The sequence below is a fragment of the Rhinolophus hipposideros genome (genome assembly GCF_964194185.1).
Source record: "Rhinolophus hipposideros genome assembly, chromosome: 5".
NCBI classification, from domain to species: domain Eukaryota; kingdom Metazoa; phylum Chordata; class Mammalia; order Chiroptera; family Rhinolophidae; genus Rhinolophus; species Rhinolophus hipposideros.
The window spans coordinates 5,484,472-5,509,320 of record NC_138051.1 but is presented as its reverse complement, the minus strand read 5'-3'; the positions used below and the strand labels follow the sequence as shown (position 1 = coordinate 5,509,320).

Here is a 24,849-nt window from a genome sequence, read left to right as displayed (position 1 = left end):
CCCTCTCTTCTTCCCTCCCTTCCTCCCTTCCTCCCTCCCTCCTTCCTCCCTCTCCCTCCCTCGCTCTCTCCTCCTCTCCCTCCCTCCCTCCCTCCCTCCTCTTCTCCTCCTCCTCCCTCCCTCCCTTCCTCCCTCCCTCTCTCCTCCTCTCCCTCCCTCCTTCTCTCCTCCCTCTCTTTTCCCTCCCTCCTTCCCTTCCTCCCTCCCTCTCTCCTCCTCTCCCTCCCTCCCTCCCTCTCTTCCTCCCTCCCTCCCTTCCTCCCTTCCTTCCTCCCTCCCTCCTCCTCCTCTCCCTCCCTCCCTTCCTCCCTCCCTCTCTCCTCCTCTCCCTCCCTACCTCCCTCCCTCCCTCGCTCTCTCCTCCTCCTCCCTCCCTCCCTTCCTCCCTCCCTCCTCTCCTCCTCTCCCTTCCTCCTTCTCTCCCTCCCTCTCTTTTTCCCTCCCTCCCTCCTTCCCTTCCTCCTCCCTCTCTCCTCCTCTCTTCCTCCCTCCCTCCCTTCCTCCCTCCCTTCCTCCCTCGCTCTCTTCTCCTCTCTCTCCCTTGCTCTCTCCTCCTCTCCCTCCCTCTCTTCTTCCCTCCCTTCCTCCCTTCCTCCCTCCCTCCTCCTCCCCCTCCCTCCCTCCCTCCCTCCCTCCTCCCTCCCTCCTCCCTCTCCTCCTCTCCCTCCCTCCCTCCTTCCTCCTCTGCCTCCTCCTCCCTCTTCCCTCCCTCCCTCCCTCCTTCCCTCCCTCCTTCCTCCTTTCCCTCCCTCCCTCCCTCCCCTCCCTCCCTCCCTCCCTCCTTCCCTCCTTCCTCCTCTTCCTCCCTCCCTCCCTCCCTTCCTCCCTCCCTCCTTCCCTCCCTCCCTCTTTGTCCTTTTCTCCCCTATTTCCTCCTCCCCTTGCTCCTCTTCTTCCTCCCCACCCCCACCTCATGTATTTGCATGGTACAGTAACAGCTTACATTATTCTGTTTTCTCCTTGGTATTTGCCTGTATTTGAGTTTAAGCATGTGCACAATTTATCTTTGTCGCATAGTATGATTTTGTATAAACAGTTCCCACCTTTGACCTTGTCAGGGTTCCCATTTTTAAGCATAATGATGGTTTCCATCATTGTTCCCCATCATGATGCCCCATCCTCTGGTAGCAATCGACGTTGTTTCTAGTTTTTCCTAATCAAAAAATTAATACCACCAACATGAATGTTCAACTTGCTGTACTTTTTTTTTTTTACCTCACATTCTGTTTTGGCAACTCAGTTTCGGGCCAGGTAATGACCAGGTCAAAAGCAGGAGCCTGTCTAGTAACACAGGTGCTACTCTGGGGCTCATCAGAGAAAAGGCCCCTGGGAGTCCAGGTGAGAGTACGGGAAACAGAATGGGTGCTGGTTGTCTGCCTCCCCTTTCCTTTCCTTCGTAGGTACTGTTTCCTCAGGCGCACACTGGGGACTCAGCACCTCTCCTCACAAGGGACTTCGTGAGTTCTGTGCAGGAAGGTTATGTCAGTGTTCGTGTACTCGGAACCGTACAACACATGTTCTTTTGTGACTGCTTCTGTCACTAGGTGGAGTGGAGGTCTTGGTGACTTCTGAGGTCTGCTCATATTCTGCAGTGCTTCTTATGGACATCACTGTGCATTCATTCTCTTCCATACCCAGCACCTTCTGAGCCCCTGCTAGACGTCACGTACCCTGCATCGTAAATGGTGTGAATTCCCGTCCTGACTCTGTTCCTTATTGCTGCCGGTGTGGCTTGAACGGCTTAACCTCTTTGAGCTTCATTTCCCTCACTTGTGAAGTGGACTCATAGTCACTGCCCCTGCCACAGGAATTAAAGACAGCATAGGTACAGTGTTCACTCCCACAATGAAACAAAGGGCCTACTGTGTGTCTAAATGAACACTGCAGGGTCCATCCAACTTAAAGGTGAAGGAGAGGCCATTCCTGCCTTGGGGGTCTTGGCAGAGAGGGTGACCACTTTGATCGCCGTTATGCAGCAGGAAGGCTGGGGACCCAGGAGAAGGGCATCAGATGGTGATTGGTGGGAATTCAGAGAGACGGGAGCCCTCCACCCCACACCTAACCTGGGGAGAAAGGAAATTGCAGCCTATTTTGTTTTATGGGTGGGCTGCATTCTGGAAGATCTCACAGAATTCAGATCTCTTATAATGCAGACTATTTTCCCCCCTTAGAATAAATGTAAAGAACGTGCAAGTGTGCTTGATCCGTTCTCCGACCGCAGTTTTGCTTTAATGTGTCTTTTCACAGGGGCGGGGGTGTTATCGCTGACGGTGCACAGTGCGTGTGCGCAGATTGCCCACTTATCTCAGAACGTTATTTGGCTTCCTCCGCAGCTCACCTGGCTGTGGTTGCGGCCATCCTCCTCCTCTCAGTGTGTTTCCATCTGGCACTCCCACGTCACAGATAGTCCAGATCAGGGGTCGGCCAACGTGTTTTTGTGAAGGACTAGACAGTTAGGATTTCGGCTTTGCATGCTCTGTGGTCTTTGTTGCAACCAACCATCTCTGCTTTTTGAGCACAAAAGCAGCCATAGACAATACCTAAGTGAACGGGCCGGGCTGTGTGCCAGTAAAATTTTATTTATGGACCCCGAATTTGAATTTCATATAATTTTCACATCATACAATAGTTTTCTTCTTTTGATTTTTGTTCAACCATTTGAAAATGTGACAAAAACAGGCAGTGGGTCAGGTTTGGCCCAGAGTTTGTGGACCCCTAGTCTAGATGATGATAATATTTGAAAGTTGTTTTAAATTGTAAAAAAGAGTGAATGTTAAAATATCTCAGTAGTCAACAAAACCACTCATAGACGGTCCAGGGCTCATAAAAGTGTAGCTTAGTTCACAAGTTCTATTAAAAGATTGTGGGTATTTATCAGCCTGGGTGATACCAACATAGGCAATTACTTGAACATAACTTGTAGTTCTTAAGTAGTTATTCTAATGAATTTAACAATTTAAATCATATTATTTTGAAATTCAGGCATCAAATACTTCATTACATGTCATGATTCCAATGATACACCATAAAACTGTTTGTTATTTCATACCATCCATGAGTCTGGCAACTCTGCCTGAGTCTCAACAGACTGATGGCCTTTAGTAGGGGTTTGGAACTTGATTCTGGCTGGAATTTTTATTGTAAAAGGAGGGGAGGGCATGGAAGGAACACCAAGGCTTGTATCTGGCACATGGTGAATGTGGGATAAACGTTTGTTCCCTCTCTGCCTTTCCTTTCCTCCCCACCCAAAAGTTCTGTATATTTGGTCAGTGCCAAAACTTGCTGAGCCTCTTTGAAATTGTTACTTTGGTGCTTTGCACATGAAGCAAAGTCAGTAACCTTTTTAAATGGAAACAAAAACAAAGGCTGTTAGCAGTTTCCCTTCCCAGGTCACCAGCTTTCCCTTGCTGAAGAATAAGCAGTACTGTGTGTCTGGTGGGGCCAGACGCCACGTCCCAGGTCCAAGGAAGGTTCCTCCAGGGGGGGGTGCAGACCCAGCTCTCCAACCAGGAGAGGGACCCTTGGCCTACAGGCTGCCCTGAGCGCTGTAGCTCCTGGGTGTATCTTGGTATCCAGGATTCCAATGGGAGGGAAAGCCAGAATACTGTACATGGAAGACCACCAGCCCCAAAGGTAACTGATGCTGTCGCTCTTGGCTCGTGGCTGTGCTTTTACTGTGTGGAAGGTCTGTTGTGAGTAGATGTGTGTTTGTGTCGTTTAGGGGATGATGGTGCGTAACCATGTGTGCATTCTGGCCTTGGGGTCTGGCAGGATGTGAAGGGAGGCAGCCACTGCTCTCTGGCGGGTTTGATTTTTTCATTACTATAATGGGTTGGAGCTGGCATTCTTTCTGTGCTTCAGGAGCTCCTTGGTTTATAGACAAGAGGTCTTGGAGCCAAGGGCATGGGTGTTCTTGTCTCTGCACAAGAAAGAATTCAAGAGCGAAACGCATGTGGGAAAGCAAACGTGATTTATTGAAAATGTAAGTACATGCTTGAGAGGAAAGTGTGGATGAATTCAGAGAATGAGTCACAATCAGGGGTTTATATCCCTCCTGGGGTGAGAATTGGTGACGTCCCATTGTCATGGTTCATTCATCTCCTCTTCCTTGGTGGGACCCTCCATATCTGCTTTTTCTTCGTTATTTCGTTCCTCCAGAACTGTCATGGTGTCAGATGCATGATGGGAGTCGTAGTAACCTCAATGCAAATGACATTATAATGACATTAAACTTAGCTAAAGGTCAGGTTCCCCCATCTTAGGGATTCGCCTTGCTGGATGAAACTAGTTCTTGTTTTTTCTCCAGCTGCGGGTACTGGATACAGTCACTTGTTGTATAACCAGTGAGACACCTGGTTACCCTGGAGGGAGTTGTCCATTTCCTAGGCTCTCTATCCTGCTCATTACCCCCCCTCCCCAGCAGTGTCAAGGCCTTCTGCCTCCCCCCACCCCACCAGTGGCGCCTGGGCAGGTCACCTGAGGCACAGTAATGAGGCACTTCTATCCCTCCCAGCCAGGTAGGTATCAGTGGAGACCTGCTGAGGAGCTGGAACTCCCACCCCTGCGGAGTAGTACTGATGAGTCCCCCTTCTCCCTTGGGTGTCAATGGACGTCAAGTGGGGAACCTGAACTTATGTCCCCACCTGGTCATAATGAGGTGGGGCCTCCCGTTCCCTGTTGCAACAGGGCCAGATTTAAGTAAAACCTCGAGCCTCTATGACCTGATGCTGACACTGAGAGGACAGAGACAGGACAATTATCTGACAAAGATTGGAAAGCAGTCACCGTGACAATGCTTCATTGAATAATTCTGCTTGAAAGAAATGAGAAAAAAATAGGAAATCTCAGCAGGGAAAAGGAAGATATAAGTATAAAGAAGAACCAAATGAACATTTGAGAACTGAAATAAACCATAACTGAAATAAAATCTCACTGGATGGGCTACACAGAAGAATAGAAACGACAAAGGAAAGAATCAGTGATTTTGATGATACAGCAATAAAAATTACCCAATCTGAGCAACAGAGAGAAAATAGACTGGGGAAGAAAAACAAACAAACACACACACAAACAAACAAACAGATCCTCAGGGACCAGTAGGACTCACAGAAGATGTAATGTGTCTTTGAAATCCTAGGAGAGAGGAGGATGGGACTGACACAAAGTATTTGGTGAGCTAATTGTTGGAAACTTCCCAAGGTTAGGTAGGAGAGAGCACAAACCTACAGATTCAAAAAGCTTAGTGAATTCCAAAGAGGATAAACCCCAAGAAATCTATACCAAGATACGTCATAGTCAAACTTCTGAAAATAGTTTTGAAAAAGAAGGACAAAACAGGAGGAATCAGTGTGCCAGGTTTGAAGACTTACATAGTTACAATAAGCAAGACCGTGTGGGTCTGGCAGAGGGATAGGCACAGAGATCAGTGGAACAAAATGGAGAACCCAGAAATATGCCCCTCTGATTTTTGACGGAGATGAATAGGGAAATCACAGAAACACTAACTAATTATCTGAATAATGCCTTGCATGAGGCTGGTGGAAGGTGCAGTGGACGGGAAAGAGGTATGATACAAACTAACAGGGATAATACAAATGAAGGGTTAAGAGTTGGCAAAACTCTGGGCCTACCGAGGGGGGAATCGTGGGAGCCCAGGTAAGCTCTGAGCGTTATCACTGGAAGGAAGGTGATGGCTACCACCAAGGTAGGAAACCTTGGCAGGTGGAGGACTTGGTGTGGAGCTGGTAACCTGGTCCTTTTATTATTCCTTGTGAGCGGGCCATCAGCAGGAGCAAACTAGAAATACAGGAAAACAGTCTGAATGAGAGGGTAGGTCTTGAGATGTTGTTGTTTGAGACCTCAGCATGAGATAATAATCAAAGAGGTCAGAGTGTAAGAGTCCTTACCCAGCGTGCATAGCTTGTTGGTGGGGGTTGGGATATTTTTCTTGTCCTGGTTTGGGTCACAAGGAGACCAACAAGGCAGACAGAAGAGACAGGAAGAGAACAGATTTGCATGGCCGTTGACAATGGAGTTTAAGAAAATGGATATGGTGACAGTTTTATTCTCGCTAAACCCAATTGCCTTTTATTGTCTCCGTTGACCTCTGAGTGACCTTGACTCCAATGACTTGCCTCTCTTGGCCTCCTTGAAAATGTTTCCTAGTTCCTGAGATGGCTGGCTGTTTCGAATTATCATAATCTTTTAATCGTGGCACCAGATTTTGGCTTTACCTAATAGCAGCCCATCACAGAATTGTGTCCAAGAAGTAAGACTAGTTTGCTAGGTTTCTGCTTCCTTCTGTAAGGATGTACAAAGCCTTTTGGCATACATTGCACAGTAGTGATTACTATAAATCATTGACTAGTTTTCTGTCCTTTAAGAAAATAATGACATAACTCAAATGTCAGTGCAGAAGCCCTAAGAGCCGAGCAGGAAAAGTCAGATCCTTTCCCCTGATGTTCAGAAGCAGCAAGGGCAGAGCGTGTGGCTGGTTGATTTATGGTGGCTGCGGCACACCAAGCCAGGAAGCATTCTGGACAGCTAAATGCGTGGGGCACTGAGGAAACATCCTGGACTCAGGGCCACAGCCGTCCTGGAGTGATCAGGGCCCAGCACAACCTCATGCACAGCAACTCCCCTGGCTGGGGCCCGGGCCGTAGCCTGTGTTTGGCACCTGGCAGACTTCCTGGGAGTGTATATTTGATACAGTATGTCAGGAGACCTGCGAGGCACTCATTGTAGTGCTAAGACAAGCCATGGCCCCAACAATCATGTGGGTTTGGGCTCAGATCACGTGGATACCACTTACTAGCTCTGTAAGCTCGGGTATATTGCATCACTGCTTGCAGCCTCAGTTTTCTTTTCTGTAAAATGGGGATGTCAGTAGCACCTACCTCATAGAGTTGTCTTGAGAATCAACCAAAACAATGTTCGAAAAGTGCTTAGCGTAGCTTGTCATGTATTATACTCTCAATAAAATGTAAAACCCCTAGTTCTAGCTTTGCCTTTAATTAGCTGCAAAACTTTGTGCCAGTCATTTTATTTCATTGAGTGTGAGTTTATTCACCGGTAAATCACGATTACAAAATAATGAAATTGGGGAGTTGGGTTAGTATCTCCCAGTTTTTTTGTGCTTTGTGATTCTGTGATCAGATGTTAATTTGAAAAGTCACAAAGGAAATAATTGATAGTTTAAAGATGTAAAAACTTATTTATGTAAAAATTATTTACAAAATTGAAAGAAAAACATCAAACTGAAAAAGGGTCCTAGACAAAATAAGAGTTAACATCCTTAATACTAGAAAGAGCTCTTAAAAATCAATCCAAAACATAATGAGCATTACAGAAACATTGGTAAAAGAAATTGTAAGAAGAGATACCACACTTGGCTAATAAAATGAAAATCTGTTTGAACTTCACTAGTAATCAAGAGTACATATTAAAATGACTTCCTTATTTTGTTTTTCTTTTTGCCTATTGTGGCAAGCACACAGAATGCCCACCCTGTACCAAAAGATTTCCTCCTGCCAATACAGGCAGACTACGTTTTCCACTCTCTTGCAGTTAGGGATAGCTATATGACTAAGCTGGGTAATGGAATACGAGTGGTCGCGATTTAAGCTACCTTTGTGAAGCCATTAGCTAAGTCCTCCATGATTTCTCTTTTCCCTTGTTTGTTCACTGGATGGAAAAATAATAATCAAGGATTCTGAGGCCCTAGACAATGGTGGAGCTACTAGATGAAAAGAGACTGGGTCCCTCTATGCCTGCATGACTATATGGATCAGAATGTCCGTCAACCCACATCAGACATTGAACTGAGCAAAAAATACTTTTTGTTGTGTTAAGCCGTTGAAATCCTGGAATGGTTTGTTGCAGCAGTTAGCCTACCCTGACTAATTATCATGTTAGGAAAGATTATAATGCTAGCATTATTAGCCAGTGTGTCTATTTCATCCACCACATGTGGGGTTTTAGGAGGATACACTCTTTTTTAAAACAGCCCATATGTATGAAGTCATACCTTTTGGCTTAGTGATTCTATTTTTAAGAATCTATCATAAAGAGCTAAGCAGAGAAGCAGATAAAGAATTTTATACAAAGGTGTTCATTGCAGATTCCAACAATAAAGAAACTTATTAGATATGTTATCTGGCTTCCACAGGATGAATTATTATACAGTAATTAAAAATGTTTCTGGATATTACTAGTGAGATGCTTATGATTTAAAGTGAAAAACAATGCAAAACTGTATGTGATTTTGTTTACATAGAAATAGTATATGTAAAATATGCAGATAATATGTATGAGCATTCTGCATAGAAAAAGACCAGAAGGAGGGACACCAAAGAGTTTCATAGTGGTTAATTGGCATTGTGAGATTATGAGTAATTGTAGCTTTCCTCTTTATGTTTTCCCATAGTTTTCAAACATTCCTCAGAAAACATGTGTAATGTTATAGATGGAATTTTTTTTTATTTTTTAAAGAACACCACATTAGCTATGTTACACCCAGCCCTGAAGTATGACCCAGATGTGTTTGGTGGATGAATGCTCATTGTTAGTGCATTTGGCAAATCCTCCTTCCCCAACACGTGTGTATGTGTTTTTGTGTGTGTGTGCACACAGATGTACACAGGTGCTTGCCAGAGTGACAAGAAGCCATTTGCAGATGGCAGGACCTGGGCCTTGTATCAGAAGAAAGCGACAGTGGACCAGGAGGGTAGCTTAGCCTGAGCCAAAGCTGCGCTTAATCCCCATGGTCACCTGCCTTTCACCAAGGTGGCTGTAGAATATATTGGTTTTAGGAATGAGATGGATTATCATCTTGAAGCAGGCCTTCGTGGTACATCAGAAAATCTGTAGTTCACATGCAGAGCTCAGCTGTGGTTGTCTGATCTTGTTTCCTTTGGAAACTGCAACCCAGGGATTCCTAAGTGCGCTTGGCAGAGGACGCGGAGGAGAGGCTGAGTCTGAGTGGGGAGGAAGGCTGGAGTGAGTCTCTGAGTGGCTTTGATTCCTAGGTCGGGGGCCTGCATCCCATCACAGTTGTTTGTGTGTGGGAGGCTTTAGGAGTGGGGCAGAGAATGTCCTCACTGGTGTTAATTTCAGGAACAATTAGGAGTTACCACTGAGGAGGAAAGTGGCTTTTCAGATCCTGGGCACCGTACCTTCAAAACAGCACAATCATGCTTCGAAGGGGAGGCCTCCCCGTGAGATTGAATAGAAGCTCTTTCTGTCGTCACAACACCTACTGTGCCCCAGACGCTGCTCTAGGCATCAGGAATATAAAAAATAAGTCTTTGAGAAGAGTCTTTATCTTTGTAATCCCATGTTAGGGGGAGGAAAGACACGCGTAAATCATAATGATACATTGTGATAACTGCTAAATTGGAGTTCTCAGTATGAGACTGACACAGATGGAAAGAAATGTAACCAGGTTTATCAAATGAGGTAAATCAAATGCCTAAGGAAGTGATATTTGGGGAAGAGACAATGCTCTTACACTAAATACGTTTTCCCCTGTGATCTACAGTATCATGTCACTTGAAATTGAAAAAGCAGCTTGATACAGAAGCAGGAAAAACTGGCTCATTTATTTTAAATATCTCGCCTACCTGATACTCCTGCCCTTGAATCTTTTCCTTAGTTACCTGGGAAACGTTTTCAAGGACTGAAAACATATATAGATCACATCAGTGTTAATGACCGTGAAATGATGCAGTTTGTATTAAAATCCTTAACTAATCTGGGCTCATTACCTAATTTCTACAGGTAACAAAGGAGAAGTCAGATGTTTTCTTCAGTGAGTAACAAAACCCACTGTAATGTGTGAACTTGAAAATATCCAGGGCATTTTCACCATTTTTTTTCTAGTTCAGATTCTGTGGCTTTTCATGTTGCAGTGTGAAAGCCAGTTTGAGGTATGGAGGTTCACTGGGGAGAAATGAGTTCTGTGGCTGAGTTTGAATCTGACAGGGAGAAAAGAATGGGCTCTGCAAGGGGGTTCAGCAAAGACCCAGGGCAGAGAGAGTGTTAGGAGAACGTTCCTCTGGCTGGCTGGCCTCCGCCCGTGGCCCAGTTGGAAGAGGCTGGTGATGTGACCAGCCTGGGGCTCCAAGGTCGGTGTCCGGCTGCCTGGGGCAAGATTTCCTGACAGAGTCGTGGTGAGTGGTGACGGCCACCAGAGGGCTCAGGAGGGTGGCCCTCCCTGGAGGCAGCGTGTGTCTGCTGTGGTTTAGTGCCTTCCTTCTAGGGCCATGGACGTTCACGGAGCATCAGCAATAGCAGCCAGAGAGAAATCAGCCAGGGACCCTGTTTTCTAAGAAGTAAAAGCCTATTAGAGAAGCATGCCATTCATGCTTTGTGCATTCATCCGTTCGTCCATTAATGCGACAGACTTGCGCTGCATGACCGCCTGTACCAGGCACCGAGGAGTAAAGATATAAAGATGAGAAAACAGCCCTCGCCTTGAGAAGCGCCCTGTCCGATGAGGGGCAAGCATAAACAGAGCGTGTTTGGTAGCTGTTAAAAGAGCAGATGCTCCTTTTTCTTTTAAGCTTCTAGACCTGTACCTCCATTGTTGGCGGACCTATTTGCCCATCATATTGTTCATGATGACTATTTAAGGGATGTCCCTCCCTCTATTCTTCCCATCCGCTCTGGATAATCGTTTCATTTCAAGCGGGGCGTCCCTTCAAGCAAGAAGAACACCCCCTTTTCTGCCTCTTGCTTTCTGGCTGCTCTTCTTGGCAGCCTTCTCCCTTCTTCAGCCAAAGTTCTTTCTTAAACACCCACCACATCTTCTCAGTTGAGGGGTGCCTGCACCTCCTTCTCCACCTGACCACCACGTTCGGACCACCTCCCCCTGGGTTTCCACTTCCCAGCTGGCTCCTTTTCCACCTCCCCTTTTGGCTCCCTGGGCATTAATGGCTCCTTGGTCCTCTATCCTCTGTCATTCATTCACACTGTGCTCTCTGTCCTGTAGAGGGTTTGTCCATTCACAAAACACACGACTCCCTCATTTCCTTTTGAAAGTTTAGAAGCCTTTGTCTTTCCTTAAACCTTGTCGCTCAACCAGCTATTAGTTCCCTGTGCCTGAGATTCCAGCTCTACCTCTTCTAATCCCTTAAAGCCTGCCTGGTCTATGCCGGCATCCCCAGAGCCCAGAGGCAGCGAGGGCAGGGATCAAAGGATAGATGCTGGAGTCACGTTGCCTGGCTTTGAAGCCCACCAGCGCTGCTGTGTACTCTCTGTGGTGCGGGGAAATCCACTAGTCTTCCTGTGCCTCAGCTTTCTCCTCTGTGACCTGGGGGCAGCGCTAGTTACCTACTTCATAGAGTTGTTATGAGATTAAATGAACTGGTACACAAAGTGCTCGGTGTGGTGCCCAGTAAATAACAAGGGTAATGGAAGTGCGAACCCTAACGTCTGCTGTGCTACTGACGGCCTTGGAATGTCGGGGCTCCCTTTTGCCTGTACCAGCCATTGGACTCTCAGCCTGAGGTAATTTATCATTGTCAAAAAACATTCATTTGTGTCTGTTTATTGGTGTGCCTCAGTAGGAGTGTGAGCTCCTCGAGGGCAGGGATTCCCCACTCCCCTTCCTGTTGAGTGTCTTGCGTGAAGCCTGATCCAGTTGGCACTGTGTGATCGTTAGCCGGTGGTGACCTGATTGCCCCATGTAATCAGGGGGACTGCTGCCAGCCCTGCGGGGGATGTGTGGCCACTCTGCTGTGTTGTGACTTGAGAGATTCATGCAGTGTATCCACTGAGGCCTACAGTGTTTCTTTACCTCCACACTAGTGCTGGAGAGGACACGTCGGAGAAAGTCCTGTAGCAGAAACCTCTGTTTTGATCATGGGAGCCAGCCCTGTTTGTATCGGGGAGAAGGCAATGTCGAATGATGGTTAAGTGCATAGACTCTGGGCTCGGGCTTCCTGCGTTTGAATCCTGGCTGTCCTGCCTCCTTGCTGGTGACTTTGGAAAATTAGTTCAGTTCTCTGTGCCTCTGTTTCCCAGTGGTACCTCCTTCAGGGGTTGTTGTGAGGATAAGATGAGTTAACATGTGTAAAGCCCTTAGACTCCGTCTGCTACACGGTAACTACTCAGTAGGTGTTTGCTAGCACCCTCAGCCTCTGTATCATTATTTGAAATAATAGGTTATTAAATTGCTCATCTTGGTTCACGTAGCTTTAGATGATGTCTGTGGCAAAATAAACAGTCATTCCTCAAATGTTGGTCTCCCAGGAAATCTGTGAGGTATACCCAGATAGCACCCGTTTACTCATTCATTCATTCATCCATCCATCCATTCATTCATTCAGTGAGTGTCTAGCTGGGTGTGATTCTCTACCAGGTGGAAGGCAGAGAGTCTAATAGAGTGAAAAGAAGACCAACTCTGGTGTCAGTGGTCTGTGTACAGTCCGAGCCATACCCTTGACCCGCTGTGTGGCCTCAGTTTTGCTCTGAGGATTAAATAACATGACTTATGTCCCTTATTTGGTTCTTAGTAAAAGTTGATTCTTGACTCTTCTTCCACTTTCCTCATAATGGAAGACAGGGGTGGGTTGGACATGCCCTGATGTTGGGAGCTGTCCTTCTGGTACTTGGCCCACATACAGACACCTGCAAAGTCAGGTAGGAGGCGCTGCAAACAGTGGGCCAGGGTTCCGGGAGGAGAGGTGGTGTAAGTGGCCGCAGGGCAGGAGAACATGTTGGCGAGCACAGGATGGATCTAGTGCAGGCCCTCGGACGGGCGGCCTTCCCAGAGGAACAGGCAGGTTCTGAGACTCGACCTCACCACGTGTTACGTACTGGGCGCTCATTTGGGGTCTGGAACAGCTTCCTTTGGAAATCTCTGGTCCTCATTCTTTTGCTGGTGAGTCACTTCCTCTCCCCCCAGGACTGGGGCTTTTGTTGATCCTGGTGGTTGCTTTACATGTGGGAGTTCCAGAGGGAGAAGCCTGTGTGTGGGAGGAAGGGAGCGGAACTGGCACCGGTAATTGGGATGTGCCTTTCTGAACCCAGTCATGACAGGCCAAGCACATCCTTCTCTTCTGGAGGATGGCCTCGTATCAGGCGGGGTCTTCCAGGATTTCTGGTCAGGGCATGAGGAAAGGGGCAGGCAAGATACTGAGAGATGGGCCTGTGGGGGAGGAGCAGCTGAGCAGCTCCACTGTTGCGGGCTCAGTGACACCTCCGAGGACCAGGGGTGCCATTCTCTGCACTGGGTTAGATCTGTCGTGGCCCGCCTTTCTGTCACCGCCACCCTGAGCCTTGAAGCTTCCTGGTGCTGCTTCATGGTGTGTGGGGACTGCAGCTTTGGCCTGAACAAAATCAGGTGACTTGTTAGCCTTCCTGTAGGATCTTTGTAGAAAGGAGAGAACGGGCGGCCTCCATCCCCCAGGGAGCATATGTTCTTGTAGAAACTAGGCTGTTAGGTTTTTTTGTTCACTGTCAAGAAAGATAAATCAACAGGAGCAAACCTCAGAGGCAGACTCGGCTCCGTAGATAGCACGTTTACTCAGTCTGCTCGCCCCATGCGTTGTTCCCAACTGGATTTTTGGGAAACCTTACTTTCATCAGTTCCTTCCCTGCTCCAGAACCTACAATGGCCCTTTCTTGCCATCTCGTCAAAAATTCTCCTGGAGTCACTTTTCAGGGGCTTGCATAACATGGCTTGGTTTATTTTCAGGATTTTATTCCCCCAATCACAGTTAGAATCCTTCATTGCCTTCTGGGTTCCAGAGCAGGGGCTTTTAAACGTTTCTGACAGAGCCACAGTTAAGAAATCACGATAGCCAAGACATGGAAACAACCAAAGGGTCCATCGATAGATGACTGGATAAAGATACTATGGTACATTTATACACTGGAGTATTCCTCAGCCATAAAAAACCAAAATCTTACCATTTGCAACAACATGGATGGACCTAGAGAATAATATGCTAAGTGAAGTGAATCAGACTGAGAAAGACAAATAGCATATGATCTCAGTATATGTGGCATCTAAAGAACAGAATAAACGAGGAAACAAAACAAATAGACTCAGAGACATAGGAAAAAACAAACAAACTGATGTTTGCTAGATGGGAGGGGGTGGGGATGGGGGAGAAGGTGAAAGGATTAGAAAGGGCAAATTAGTAATCACAATAATGTTGTAAAAATTATGTAGGTGCCAGATGGGCACTGGACTTATCAGGCGGATCACTTCGTAGACTGTGTAGAGGCTTGACCAGCGTGATATATAATGTAATATGATATATATACATGTATAGTCGTGGGATGCGGAGTACAGCATAGGGAAGACAGTCAGTCATATTGTAACAGCTGTATATGCTGACAGAGGGGTAGTAGATTGGGGGGTGATCACCTTGTGAAGGGTGTAAGTGTCTACTGTGTGCCTTTGTACACCTGAAACTAATAAAAAAAGAAAAGAAATACCTACCCTTATTTTGTGTGATAAATGCTGGCATTTTCTTTTTCAGTCTTTCCTATTGCATTACAAAAAGTGCAGGTCATGACCCACGAAATTGATTTCGTGATAGACTAATGGGTCGTGACCCACAGTTTGAAAAGCAGAGCTGATTTAACATGATACCAATCATGGCAGCACAAATGAATCCCAAGGAAATGGCAGAGCTGGTACGAGGTCTCCCCGGACAACCATGTCATGAAAAAAACTGACTTACCAAATCTGACAAAAAGTTGGTTAAAATACATTCTAGAGCAATGGCCTCCTCAATTTTTTTTTTGACTGCATGCCCCATCAGTAAAAAATGTCTGAGTGGATAACTCCAGTGTATGTTTGGCTGATTCTTTTTTAACATATCAATGTATTATGTGAGCACATAAAACGTACATTCAAAACAAATTTTTAAAGAGTGAGCTAAAGATGAAAGAAACCATATTTCCAAATGACAGGATAATCATGATGGCTTCCTTCTATTATCAGCCAATATCTGAAAGCAAAATACACAGAGAGGACAAGGTTCATGGTTATGAGCAGTGGTTGTAAATGTATTTCCAAATTGTTTTGATAATTTAATATGTTTTCTGATTGACTTCTTGTCAGATTTGGATACCACTGCTTTACATCACATCTCCTCTCAACATCACCCTCCCTTTCCAGACGAAACTGAAAAAGCTCTGTTAGAACCTCCTAGTGCTGCCTCCGACCACCAGAAATCTGGAAGGAGTCATCTTTGACACCTGTCTTCCCTTGTCCCCCTCAACCATTCATTTACCACATTCTGGTAAATATGGGGTCAGCTCTTCCCATATTCTCCTGGGATCGCCAAGTTCCCGCCACCCTACTTCCTTCTTCCTTCCCGTTCCTCACATGAGTTTACACTGGAGATGAACTCTCCCTGGGATGGTCCCCACACCTCCTTCTGCTGGATGACTCAAGCCTCAGCATGAAGGTCACTTCCTCAGTGGGACTTTCTCTGACCACTGCCTAGTATACTTTCTGAGGCACCTTGGACATTTTTTCATGGCTCCTATCACCATTTTATTTTTATACTTATTTGTGTTTCAGTTTGTTTAAAGTATATAACCCTCTAAGCATCCTGACTGTAAGTTCCTCGAGGGCAAGGACCATGCCTGCTGAGTGTGTGTGTGTGTGTGTGTGTGTGTGTGTGTGTGTGTGTGTATGTGTGTGTCTGTCCAGTAGCGAGGTCATGCAGTCTCAATAAATATGTAACACAACCACCCTATGAGGTAGTTACAAACAATATCCCCATTTTACAGGTGAGGAACTTGAAAGACAAAGGGTTAATTGCCAAAGGTTGCCTAGTTAATAAATGGGGGTGCTGGTCTCAGACCCAGTTCGTTCAGGTTACAGTGTGTACGCTTTTACCAACTGCTTTAGATTGTTTGCTTGTAACCTGTGTAGGCTGAGGGCTCACTTTAAGTCCCATCTTCCTTGCGGATGCCCGACTAGCCGTCCACAGTGATTCTCCTTCTCCGGAACTAGCTTGCTTAGTATAGGGTCTCTATGTCACAACCTTTACCCTGTGCTGTTCTGGATAACACTGTGCTATCCCCAGACAACTCCATGTCCCCAAATCTTCCCCACCTAAGCTAGATTGTAAAGCGAGACCCTGCATTGACTCATCCTTCTCTTGCGTCCCTTGGAGAGGATCTGAGCACTGCACATATTGAGCAAATAATGATTGACTTAGTTGACCTTCATCAGGAGCTTGGCAAAGGTTTCATCTGACTCCCAAGTCAAATCCCGTCTTCGCACATACCTGCTCCCCAGCCAAGAGCAAGACCGCGCCTCAGATTCAGAGGAGTTTTAACTGTTCCAATTTGCACTCGTTGGCTTTCTTCCTGGTGGATCTCAGTGTAACGTCTGGCTGAGCCCCAAGAGTTTAAGGGTCTTCAGTACCATGAGTAATTTCGTGAGTTGCTGATGGCTAATTAGGGGTGATTACAGTTAAGAGGCTTTACTTTCTTAATAACCCTCAGAAAGGGCTGGTGGTAACTTTTAAAATCTTGATAATTTTATCCTACAAATGGAATTTTATGGTTCTTATGACTGTCTTTTCTTAAGTCCTAGTAACTCATCTCTCAATCCTCCCTGTCTAGTGAATGGAAAATGTGAAGTCCTGGGAAGAATGAAGAAACCAGTAATTTTGGAAAACTTGGGCTTTACTAGAGAGGACCCCTGGGCACACCTGGAAACCTTGCTTCACTTATTTGTCTTGCTCTGAAAGGAGGTGTTGGAGGAGAGTAGGCTGGGCCATGGTTTTGCTTCCCAAATTCCCTCACATTCCAACCAAACCTCTCATCCTGGGCTTTCTGATGCTATTTATAAACTTTGAAACTGTTGGCTCACTTGACAATGCTTAGAAATTCTGTTTAGTGAGGGTTTCTGAATAAAATCGTATTTGTAGGTGAGGGGTTTTTATCTCCTTTTTTTTATTTATTGTGATAGCGTATTTTAAGTGTTCCTTCTCTTTTTCTTGCATCAGTGTCCTCAGAGCTGGACTAATGCCCACTCATTTAATCTTCACAACAACCTGCAGTAGTTCTTGAGGCGGTATTTTAAAAGTTTTATTGAGATATAATTCACATGCCATACTTCAATTTAAAGGTGTACAATTTCAGCGGCTTTTAGTATTTTCACAGGGCTGTACAACCATCACCACAATTTAATATTAGAACATTTTTGTCACCCCAGAAGGAAACCTTGTATCCTCCCATGAGCCCCACTCCACCCCCAGACCCTGGCAACCGCTAATGTACTTTCTGTCTCCACAGATTTGCTTATTCTGGACATTTCTTATAAATGGAATCATGCAATATTTATCCTTGTGTCTGGCTTCCTTCACTTAGAATAGTGTTTTCAAGGTTCATCCATGTTGTAGCATATATCAATATGTCATTTCTTTTATTGTTAGTATTTTTACCCCTAATGTACAGTGGGAGAAATCAAGACACAGAGGGAAAATGATTTTCCGATGATTAAGTAGGTTCTAATAGATGGGGCTAAATTTCCAATGCAGGTTGGCCAAATGCCCACTTTGCTCTGAGCACGGAGTCTGAGGTAATCATATCGACAGGTAACTTATTGAACATCTTCGTGGACCAGTCACTCTGCTGCCTGTCCCGTAAATTTGGTATCTCATGTTCATACATAATCAGACTGCAGTTGGGAAATCTGGTAGCCATAACTGGTCAGTGGCAGTTTTGTTTCAATGTCTTCCATTAGCTCCCTTTTGGTTTCATTGGCCTATTTAGGTTCAGAATCTCAGGCTATAGAATCTTCCTCAGCAAACCATGCTAAAAAAAGCATTGTTGTTCCTTCTACAGGAGTTTGAACACCACTCCCCACCTGCAGAAAATTGGCAACATACCCGAGGAGCCCTTGCTTTTCCCTGGACCCCAAGCATCATGGTTTCCCATTTCATGGGGTCTTTCAGGTAAGTGCAGAACCCTTTAAAAAGAGAGTAAGAATTCCACATTTGGGTTTTACTATACAGTTTCTTACAGTAACTAGCTATGAGGCTCTGCATCCCACTGATATTTTTGATGTGCTAGGTGCAGGTATTTGTGATAAGTGTGCTACTTAGAAGTTGCCGAGGCCTTGGGAGCTGAGCACGGTGCTCACAGCTGCTTGGACTGCGATCCACGTGCCATAGGTTCTAAGTGGTACCCTGCTATTTTATTATTTTCTTAATTAATTATTTTTTAAATAAAGGTGTTACTGGATCAGTGGATAGATATCATGGTTGCCTAATAGGTAGTTACCTGGCAAACTTGAAAAATATTGTCCTCTGACTTAATTGATCTGGTTTATTTAAAAGGTGGCCTCTCTAGTTCCTTCTGCTCAGACTGTCTATGACTTTCACCTGCATTTTTCCTTTGATCCTGATATCAACCATGTGAGGTGGGTAGAACAAGCAATAGTATCTCCAGTTTGTAGGAAGAGAAACCAGTGCCGGGAGTCCTTGACCTTGTACCACCTTCCTTTGCTGCAGGGTCAGAAAAGGGGCGCCGCCCTTGGGAGCTGCAGCCCGTCTGTCACTGAGGCGTTTTCCAAACATTCTTGAGGCTGACGCACCCTTTTCAAAATTCTCCAGTCGAAATCCTATGTAAAATCTCAGCATATAAAATAGCCAATGGCAGTATTTTATTAAGATCCATTTATTTTATAAGTTCACATTTGTAATATTTATACCTGGTGAGATCAATGAATCTGTTTGAATAAACGCCGGAATTTGAGATCAGGATTTATGGCCGATAGCTGGTACGTCAGCCTCAGCCTCTGGCTGGTTTTACACTTGCCTTAGCTGCATAATACCGAGAAAATCTTGATCCACATAGGTAAGTAATTGCAATTAGTAACAGTCCTTCAAAGAAGCTCATCTTGCAATCTCAGGATATTGTTTAAATTAATTGATTCAGCATCTTAAAAGAGCGGGAGGAAGGACTTCTGTTTTAAAGTTGAATCACTACTGATACCTTGTAGCCCCCATCCCCACCCCCACCCCAAACTATACATTAGCCCCAAATGCCCAGAACTTGTAACAAAAGGTAAAATGATTTGTAGTATGTTATTACGGTGGTGACACGTGTGGTTGCCCAAGCAGGGCCCGAGCAATTTGCCAGGCAGATCTCTTAGACCCACGCCTGGCATTTAACTGGGTGTAGTGTGTGTGTGAGAGCTGCAGTCTGTAGTTACCTGTATCATTTTACACGAACAGATGTGTGCAGGTCTGACACCCACAGACTCGTGCAGAGGTATAGCCTTCCTCATCACTGACATTCACAGGCAGAAGCAGTCAGAGAAGTCTGGAAAACCTCTGCACAATCCAGCCATTTATAGGGCAGGCCGACTTAAATGTTTTCGGGTCTCTTCGGGGTTAATATTTGGCATCCAATCTAATTTAGCCTGTGTGCATTTTTAAACCCTAGTTTAAAAGGTATTTCAAGACATGAAATATGTACCCATTTTGTGGATGCTCCGTCATCCTGCTGTAAACCCACAGCAGCTGGACCACTGGGTCCCTTCAGGACCACAGCCGAGGTGAGGACCTAAAGGGGACATTTGAGAAGTGGAGGTCACAGTCACATACTGAACTGGGTTGAAAAGAGCAGCAGATGACCAGAGATGGGTTCACCATGTGGTAAACAAATGAGTGTTAAGTCTGGCTGCCGTCAGAAAAGCCCCTAAAAGTACTGAGGACCCTCAACATTGTGGCCCCCGAGACTGCATGGGAGTGGCGTTACTTCGGAGAAGGTCCCTTTTGCAAGGAACTTTGCAAGTTTCTTCTTGACGTTTTGGAATTTTAATTGATGCCTCTGTAAGCGGTTCACCTCTTGTAATGACCTGTGGTGTGGAGGCCATCGCCCTTCGAGGGGCTCCTGGTGGGCTCACCTCCAAACTGCATTATTTCAGAGGAATTGCCCACAGGTTAGAAATGAGCAGGGTGGCAGGAGTTGGAAGCTAGATGTCCCCTTACTATCCTTATGGTGGAACTCCAGAAGTCTTATCAGGCCTCCACCATTAGTGTCCTGCTAAGGGATTGTTTGAACAGGGGTGCTCAGCAGGACATCTCCCCGAGGTTTGCTGTAAGGACTGGGGAAAGAATGTGTGAGTTATGAGGACAGGTGATTTTTTGGGAGAGCTCAGCTGGAGATTTCCCTCAGGTCTCCTTCGTAAGCCAAGTACTTACAAACTATTTTGCGTTCTGTTTCTATATTCTAAATATATTTTAACCTGAAAAAAATTTTAAAAAACTAGAGTGTCTTTTGTTTAAATGCTTTTCAAAGTGTTCCGGGCAAAAGGGCTATGGTTACTTTAAGAGTAAGAGGTCTTTGATAAAAGTGGTAAATGAGACACACACACACACACACACACACACACACACACTCACTCACACACACACACACACACACAGGCCTTTTTAATATTTATCAAGGCAACCAAATGCATAAAGATCAATTGGAAACGCTGGAGGATTTCTTTACCTATAAGGAAAGCGGGTCAAAATTAGAAGTTAGCTGCCAAGAAAATTCCTGAGAGGAAAAAAGTATTTAAGGGGATTCACAATTCTCATATGCAGAGATTTAGTTTAAAAATCCCTCCTCAGTTTTTGCCAAGCCACAGAGAAACAGAAAGCCAACTTCTTCCTCATTGAAAGAGCAGCCCTGGGCAATAATGTAGCAAGAGTGTCTCGCCCTGCTCAGTCTGTAGTAATACAAAAGAATCACAGTTAAACCCAGTAGCAGAGGAGGCATAGGATTTTAACTCTTGGTGGAACTAGTTAGTGGGCTGTCACTGAGCCTTGGACAAGCTCTGGGCACCATGCAAAATGCAGGGCAAGTAAAATCCTTTTGGGCCAAAGGGTCCGTCAAGACTAGATTAAGGAATGTTTGTCACCTGTTCCGTGTTAGAGAGGAAACAGTACTAAGTTATCAGAAGTGTTTATCTTTCTTAAGACTTGCTCCAAATGGTGCATTTTTTTTTGATATGCACAATTACATCTTTATGTATTTGTTCAGTGACTGAGTGGAAAGAAACACAGTTTTCTCCCTAGGAGCACTGGAACAAGTGATGATGGCTAGCCCACAGAATCTCTTCGGAGCCAGTCTGCTTGGTCACGGCTCTTCCTTTATCTCAGAATGCTTTAGTATGGTTGACATATTTTATGTTTGGAAGGAGAACAGAGAAGAAAACAAAACTATTGAAAACGCCAAACAATTGGTTAAATTGGCCGGAAATGAACTTGATTCAGTGATTCTTATTTTGAATGGTAGTTTTTGAAGAAATGCAGATGTAATTAGAGAGATTACAAGGTTAGATGGTGGTTTTTATAGATTTTATGGAGAGTTCTGGATCATTTTAAGCATTTTACAGGTTGATGGCCCTAGGTCAAGTGTCTGGTTTTAGTCTTTTGAAACTTAAAGGCTTTTCTTTTCCTTGATACACACTTCAGTAGAGTAATATTACTGTAATGCCTGTCAGCTACTTCACTTAGAAATACAACCAAAAGGGATTGAGGAAATGAGAAAGAGAAAGGGGGCTGGCTGTTCTTGGGGCAACTGAAGAAGATCCCTCATACCGAAGGAAGGCAGAAGTGGGTGAGGAAAATGTGTTTGTGTGTGTAAGAAAGAGAATGAAGGTACCAGTAGTGTTATTTGAGGCATGGTTGATCAGTGAAAACTGAGATTCCCCTTAGGAGTAAAGAAGAATGTGATAATTGGGAAGGCTCATGGGGTTAAGCCAGTGACCAAGAAATGGGGTGAAGGAGCACAGGGTGCAAAGGAATAAGGGTAGGGGGGTGGGGAGGAGGGGAGGAAGAGGTGGGGTGAAAAGGGCTGAGGAGGAGGGGAGGAGAAGAGGATAGGCTTGGATCATCATTAAACTTTAAGGCAGGACAGAAACCACGATACTACCCAGTCGATGCTCAGTAAATATTTGTTGAATACTGAATGCATAGATTAATGATTATCTTTTATGTAAAAGAAATAAAGTTGAAATTTTTTCTTTTCTGATCAGGCTCATTTGTTAATTACAAAAATAAATTAACGCAGAAAAATCATACAAATGATGCACACATACTTTTCACAATTTACTTTTAACTTAAAACACATGCACGTTCACTCACCAATTTTTTCGATGTGCAGCCGAACACTGGAGCATGAACCCCGGATTGTCTTTCTTGCACAAACCGCACCCACAAGCATTATCTAACGTTTCCATTTGGGTTCCTCAATCGAAGTACAGAATAATTCTAGATTTGTATTATTTTTGTCCCTAATCACTTACAGTTGTCTCATCCACACCTAATTGGCCAGCAGTTTTTTTTTTTTCTTGGCTACTTGCCTTTGTTGAATCTTTCCAAAGCATTGAGCTTCACTTTTGTAGAAACAACAAACAACTAACTACTCTTTTGTGTATATGTGCTCATTTCATGGGTTGGCTTATTCTTTGAACATTTTATGTAATTACAAAGCAGCTGGCATAAACAGGTTTGGGAACATGGTTGACTGTGAACAGGAATCATCTGATGGGAGCAGAAGAGGGCAAGTGTATCAGTGAGGAAGCTGCTGGAATGTTATGTGGGAAGCCCGGTAGGAGCCATCTGAATGGTCGGCATAGAGGCTAGGAGGAAATAAAATGTTCTTAGAGGACTTCCCTGGAAAACCCCTTCCCATAAAATGATGGCAGGCATTCAGGCAGTATTGGTTTTTCTTTATGCCTGGCACCGCCTTGCACCTGGAGCCTGTCCTCACCACTCAGTATTTGATTGTGGGATTTGCTAGAACATTCTGTACCAAAGGATTCAATGGAGTCAAGGTGTGATATCATTGGGCTGCCAGCTACCCATTCCTTAGTTACCCAAATAGATTTATAGACCTCAGGTTAACAATGATACCCCAGGGATCAGAACTAATAACTCCAGCTTATAGAAATCCTTCTATTCCCAGTTATACTTTGATGAGAGAATGCTGGAGTGCACTTAGAAAACACTTTATTAATGAAAAGTCTTGCATCACCTTGTATTTCTTTAGTGACTGATACTTCGTCCCCCTCTCTTTTTTCTGCCCTCTCTTCAGTCCATCCTTCTATTTTTTGAGTCACTTGACATTTATTAGCCCTGAGTTTGGACTGAGTCTGTGCTGATTGTTCTTCTATTTGCACGGATGGATGAGAAACCAATTCCTCAAGAAACCTCCCATTGAGCAGGGGACTTGACCAAAAGGTGTTGTGTCCTAAAAAGCTGTGTGGTGACAGAACACCTCACTTTCCCAGAGGCTCTGGTCCATAAAACACAAATGGCTGCAAGAGTGGAGAATCTGGAAGTAAGCAATAAAAATCACCAATATGCAATTAGAATAGGTGTCCTGAAGTTCATGCTCTAAAATGGAAACATTTACTCCACGAAAGCCAGGCAGGCCTTTCCCCAGAGCTTGTTTGGTCTCGGTTTGGTTGCAGCTTGGCTGTCTAAAGGTTTCCAAGGCCAAGGCCTACCGGAAGGGAACCTATTAAGAGGACACAGTCTCCCCCGCAGTACAGGAGGCCAGGCCTTACAGCAGGGTGGAGACAGCAAAGGACCATGGCAGTGGGGAAGCCCCAGCTCTGGGCTGTCCCCCTGCTCTGGCCCTAGGCCGTCAGTCACCTTATGCTCAGCCACCTAAGAAACGATACTGAAGCTCAGCATACTCTGTATGAGAAAGCAGAGGAAATAAATGGGATGCATTGTGTTTTTTTGAAGTTTGGGATTTAAATGGTTAGCTTCAATTATTTTAAAACTTAGAATGTTCTCCAGTGAGGCTGGATAAACGAGATTTTATTGCACCCACTTATTTTCTGATAATTTTTGCAAGCAATGACAGAAAGTAAAACAGATGTGTGAAGCCACAGGCTCCTAAGACTGGGGAAGAAAATTGATGTGATAAAATGCAAATGCTTGTTTTAAAGGTGAGCTGTTTCCTCCTGAGGCCCCAGAGCACAGTGGTTAAGGGTCCAGGCCAAGGGTCTGACTGCTAGCATCAAAATCAGGCTTTTCCTCTTCGTAGGTGTGTGCGCCCTTCAGTAAATATACCTCAATTTCCTCACCTATAAAATGGGTATAGTAAAATTTCTGATAGGATGATTGTGGAGATTAAATGAAATAATACTTGTGAGCATCGACATCAGTGGGAACCATCAAATCTTCCGTGGTTAATGTCGTTTGTAACCCAGCTCTTTCTCTTGCTTTCTTTACTCTTAACTGATGTCCAAGGAAGGCAGAGAGTTGAGCTGAACACGGGAAAATGCATGCTTAGCAATCACTTTTGATCTCCAGAGTGCAGTAGCTAAAGAGATTTCTCTTCAGTGCTGAGGCTTTGGCTCTTTTGCTAAGGTTGGTATAATTTTATTAGTAGTGATCTGGCTGCTCCCAAAATATCTCTTGGGTTGTATTAACTGAAGAAGTTAAGATTGTTTTCCTTGTTTTGTGACTTGATATGCTCAAGTCGTATAGAGCTCATTGAGGTAATCCGAGGTACACAGTGGTTGTGCTATGACCCACTCTCACTGGTGTGGAGGTTGGGTGGGGTAGGTGGGGAGGGTTGGGTCAAAGCAAATACAGAAGCCCAGCGCCCCTGGTCCATGATTTAGATCTTGTACCGAATTTCAATGAACATTATGTTCTACATGAGGAAATGAAATGATGGAGTGTTTAAAATCTAGAACAGCGCTGGGGAACTGGCATAGCTTTTTTCCCTTTTTCTGATTGGTATGAAACGTTGGGTTATTTCTTCTGCAAGGTGAATTGGAAAGTCTTGGTAGGAATGTGACTTCCCCCGCCACTTGGAGGGGAGTGTGTGATTTGTTTGCCAAGG

At 44.9% G+C, this 24,849-nt stretch overlaps 1 protein-coding gene across 1 annotated transcript in view; it reads left to right on the top strand.

Annotated features, from left to right (window-relative positions):
• The window catches only part of THSD4 (thrombospondin type 1 domain containing 4), a 578,057-nt gene that overhangs the window by 9,362 nt on the left and 543,846 nt on the right, over positions 1–24,849 (top strand). The window contains exon 2 of the mRNA XM_081050341.1: positions 17,827–17,936. Within this exon, the coding sequence (XP_080906467.1) occupies positions 17,908–17,936 (29 nt within the window). The 5' untranslated portion in view covers positions 17,827–17,907. The remainder of the gene's footprint in view (positions 1–17,826; positions 17,937–24,849) is intronic.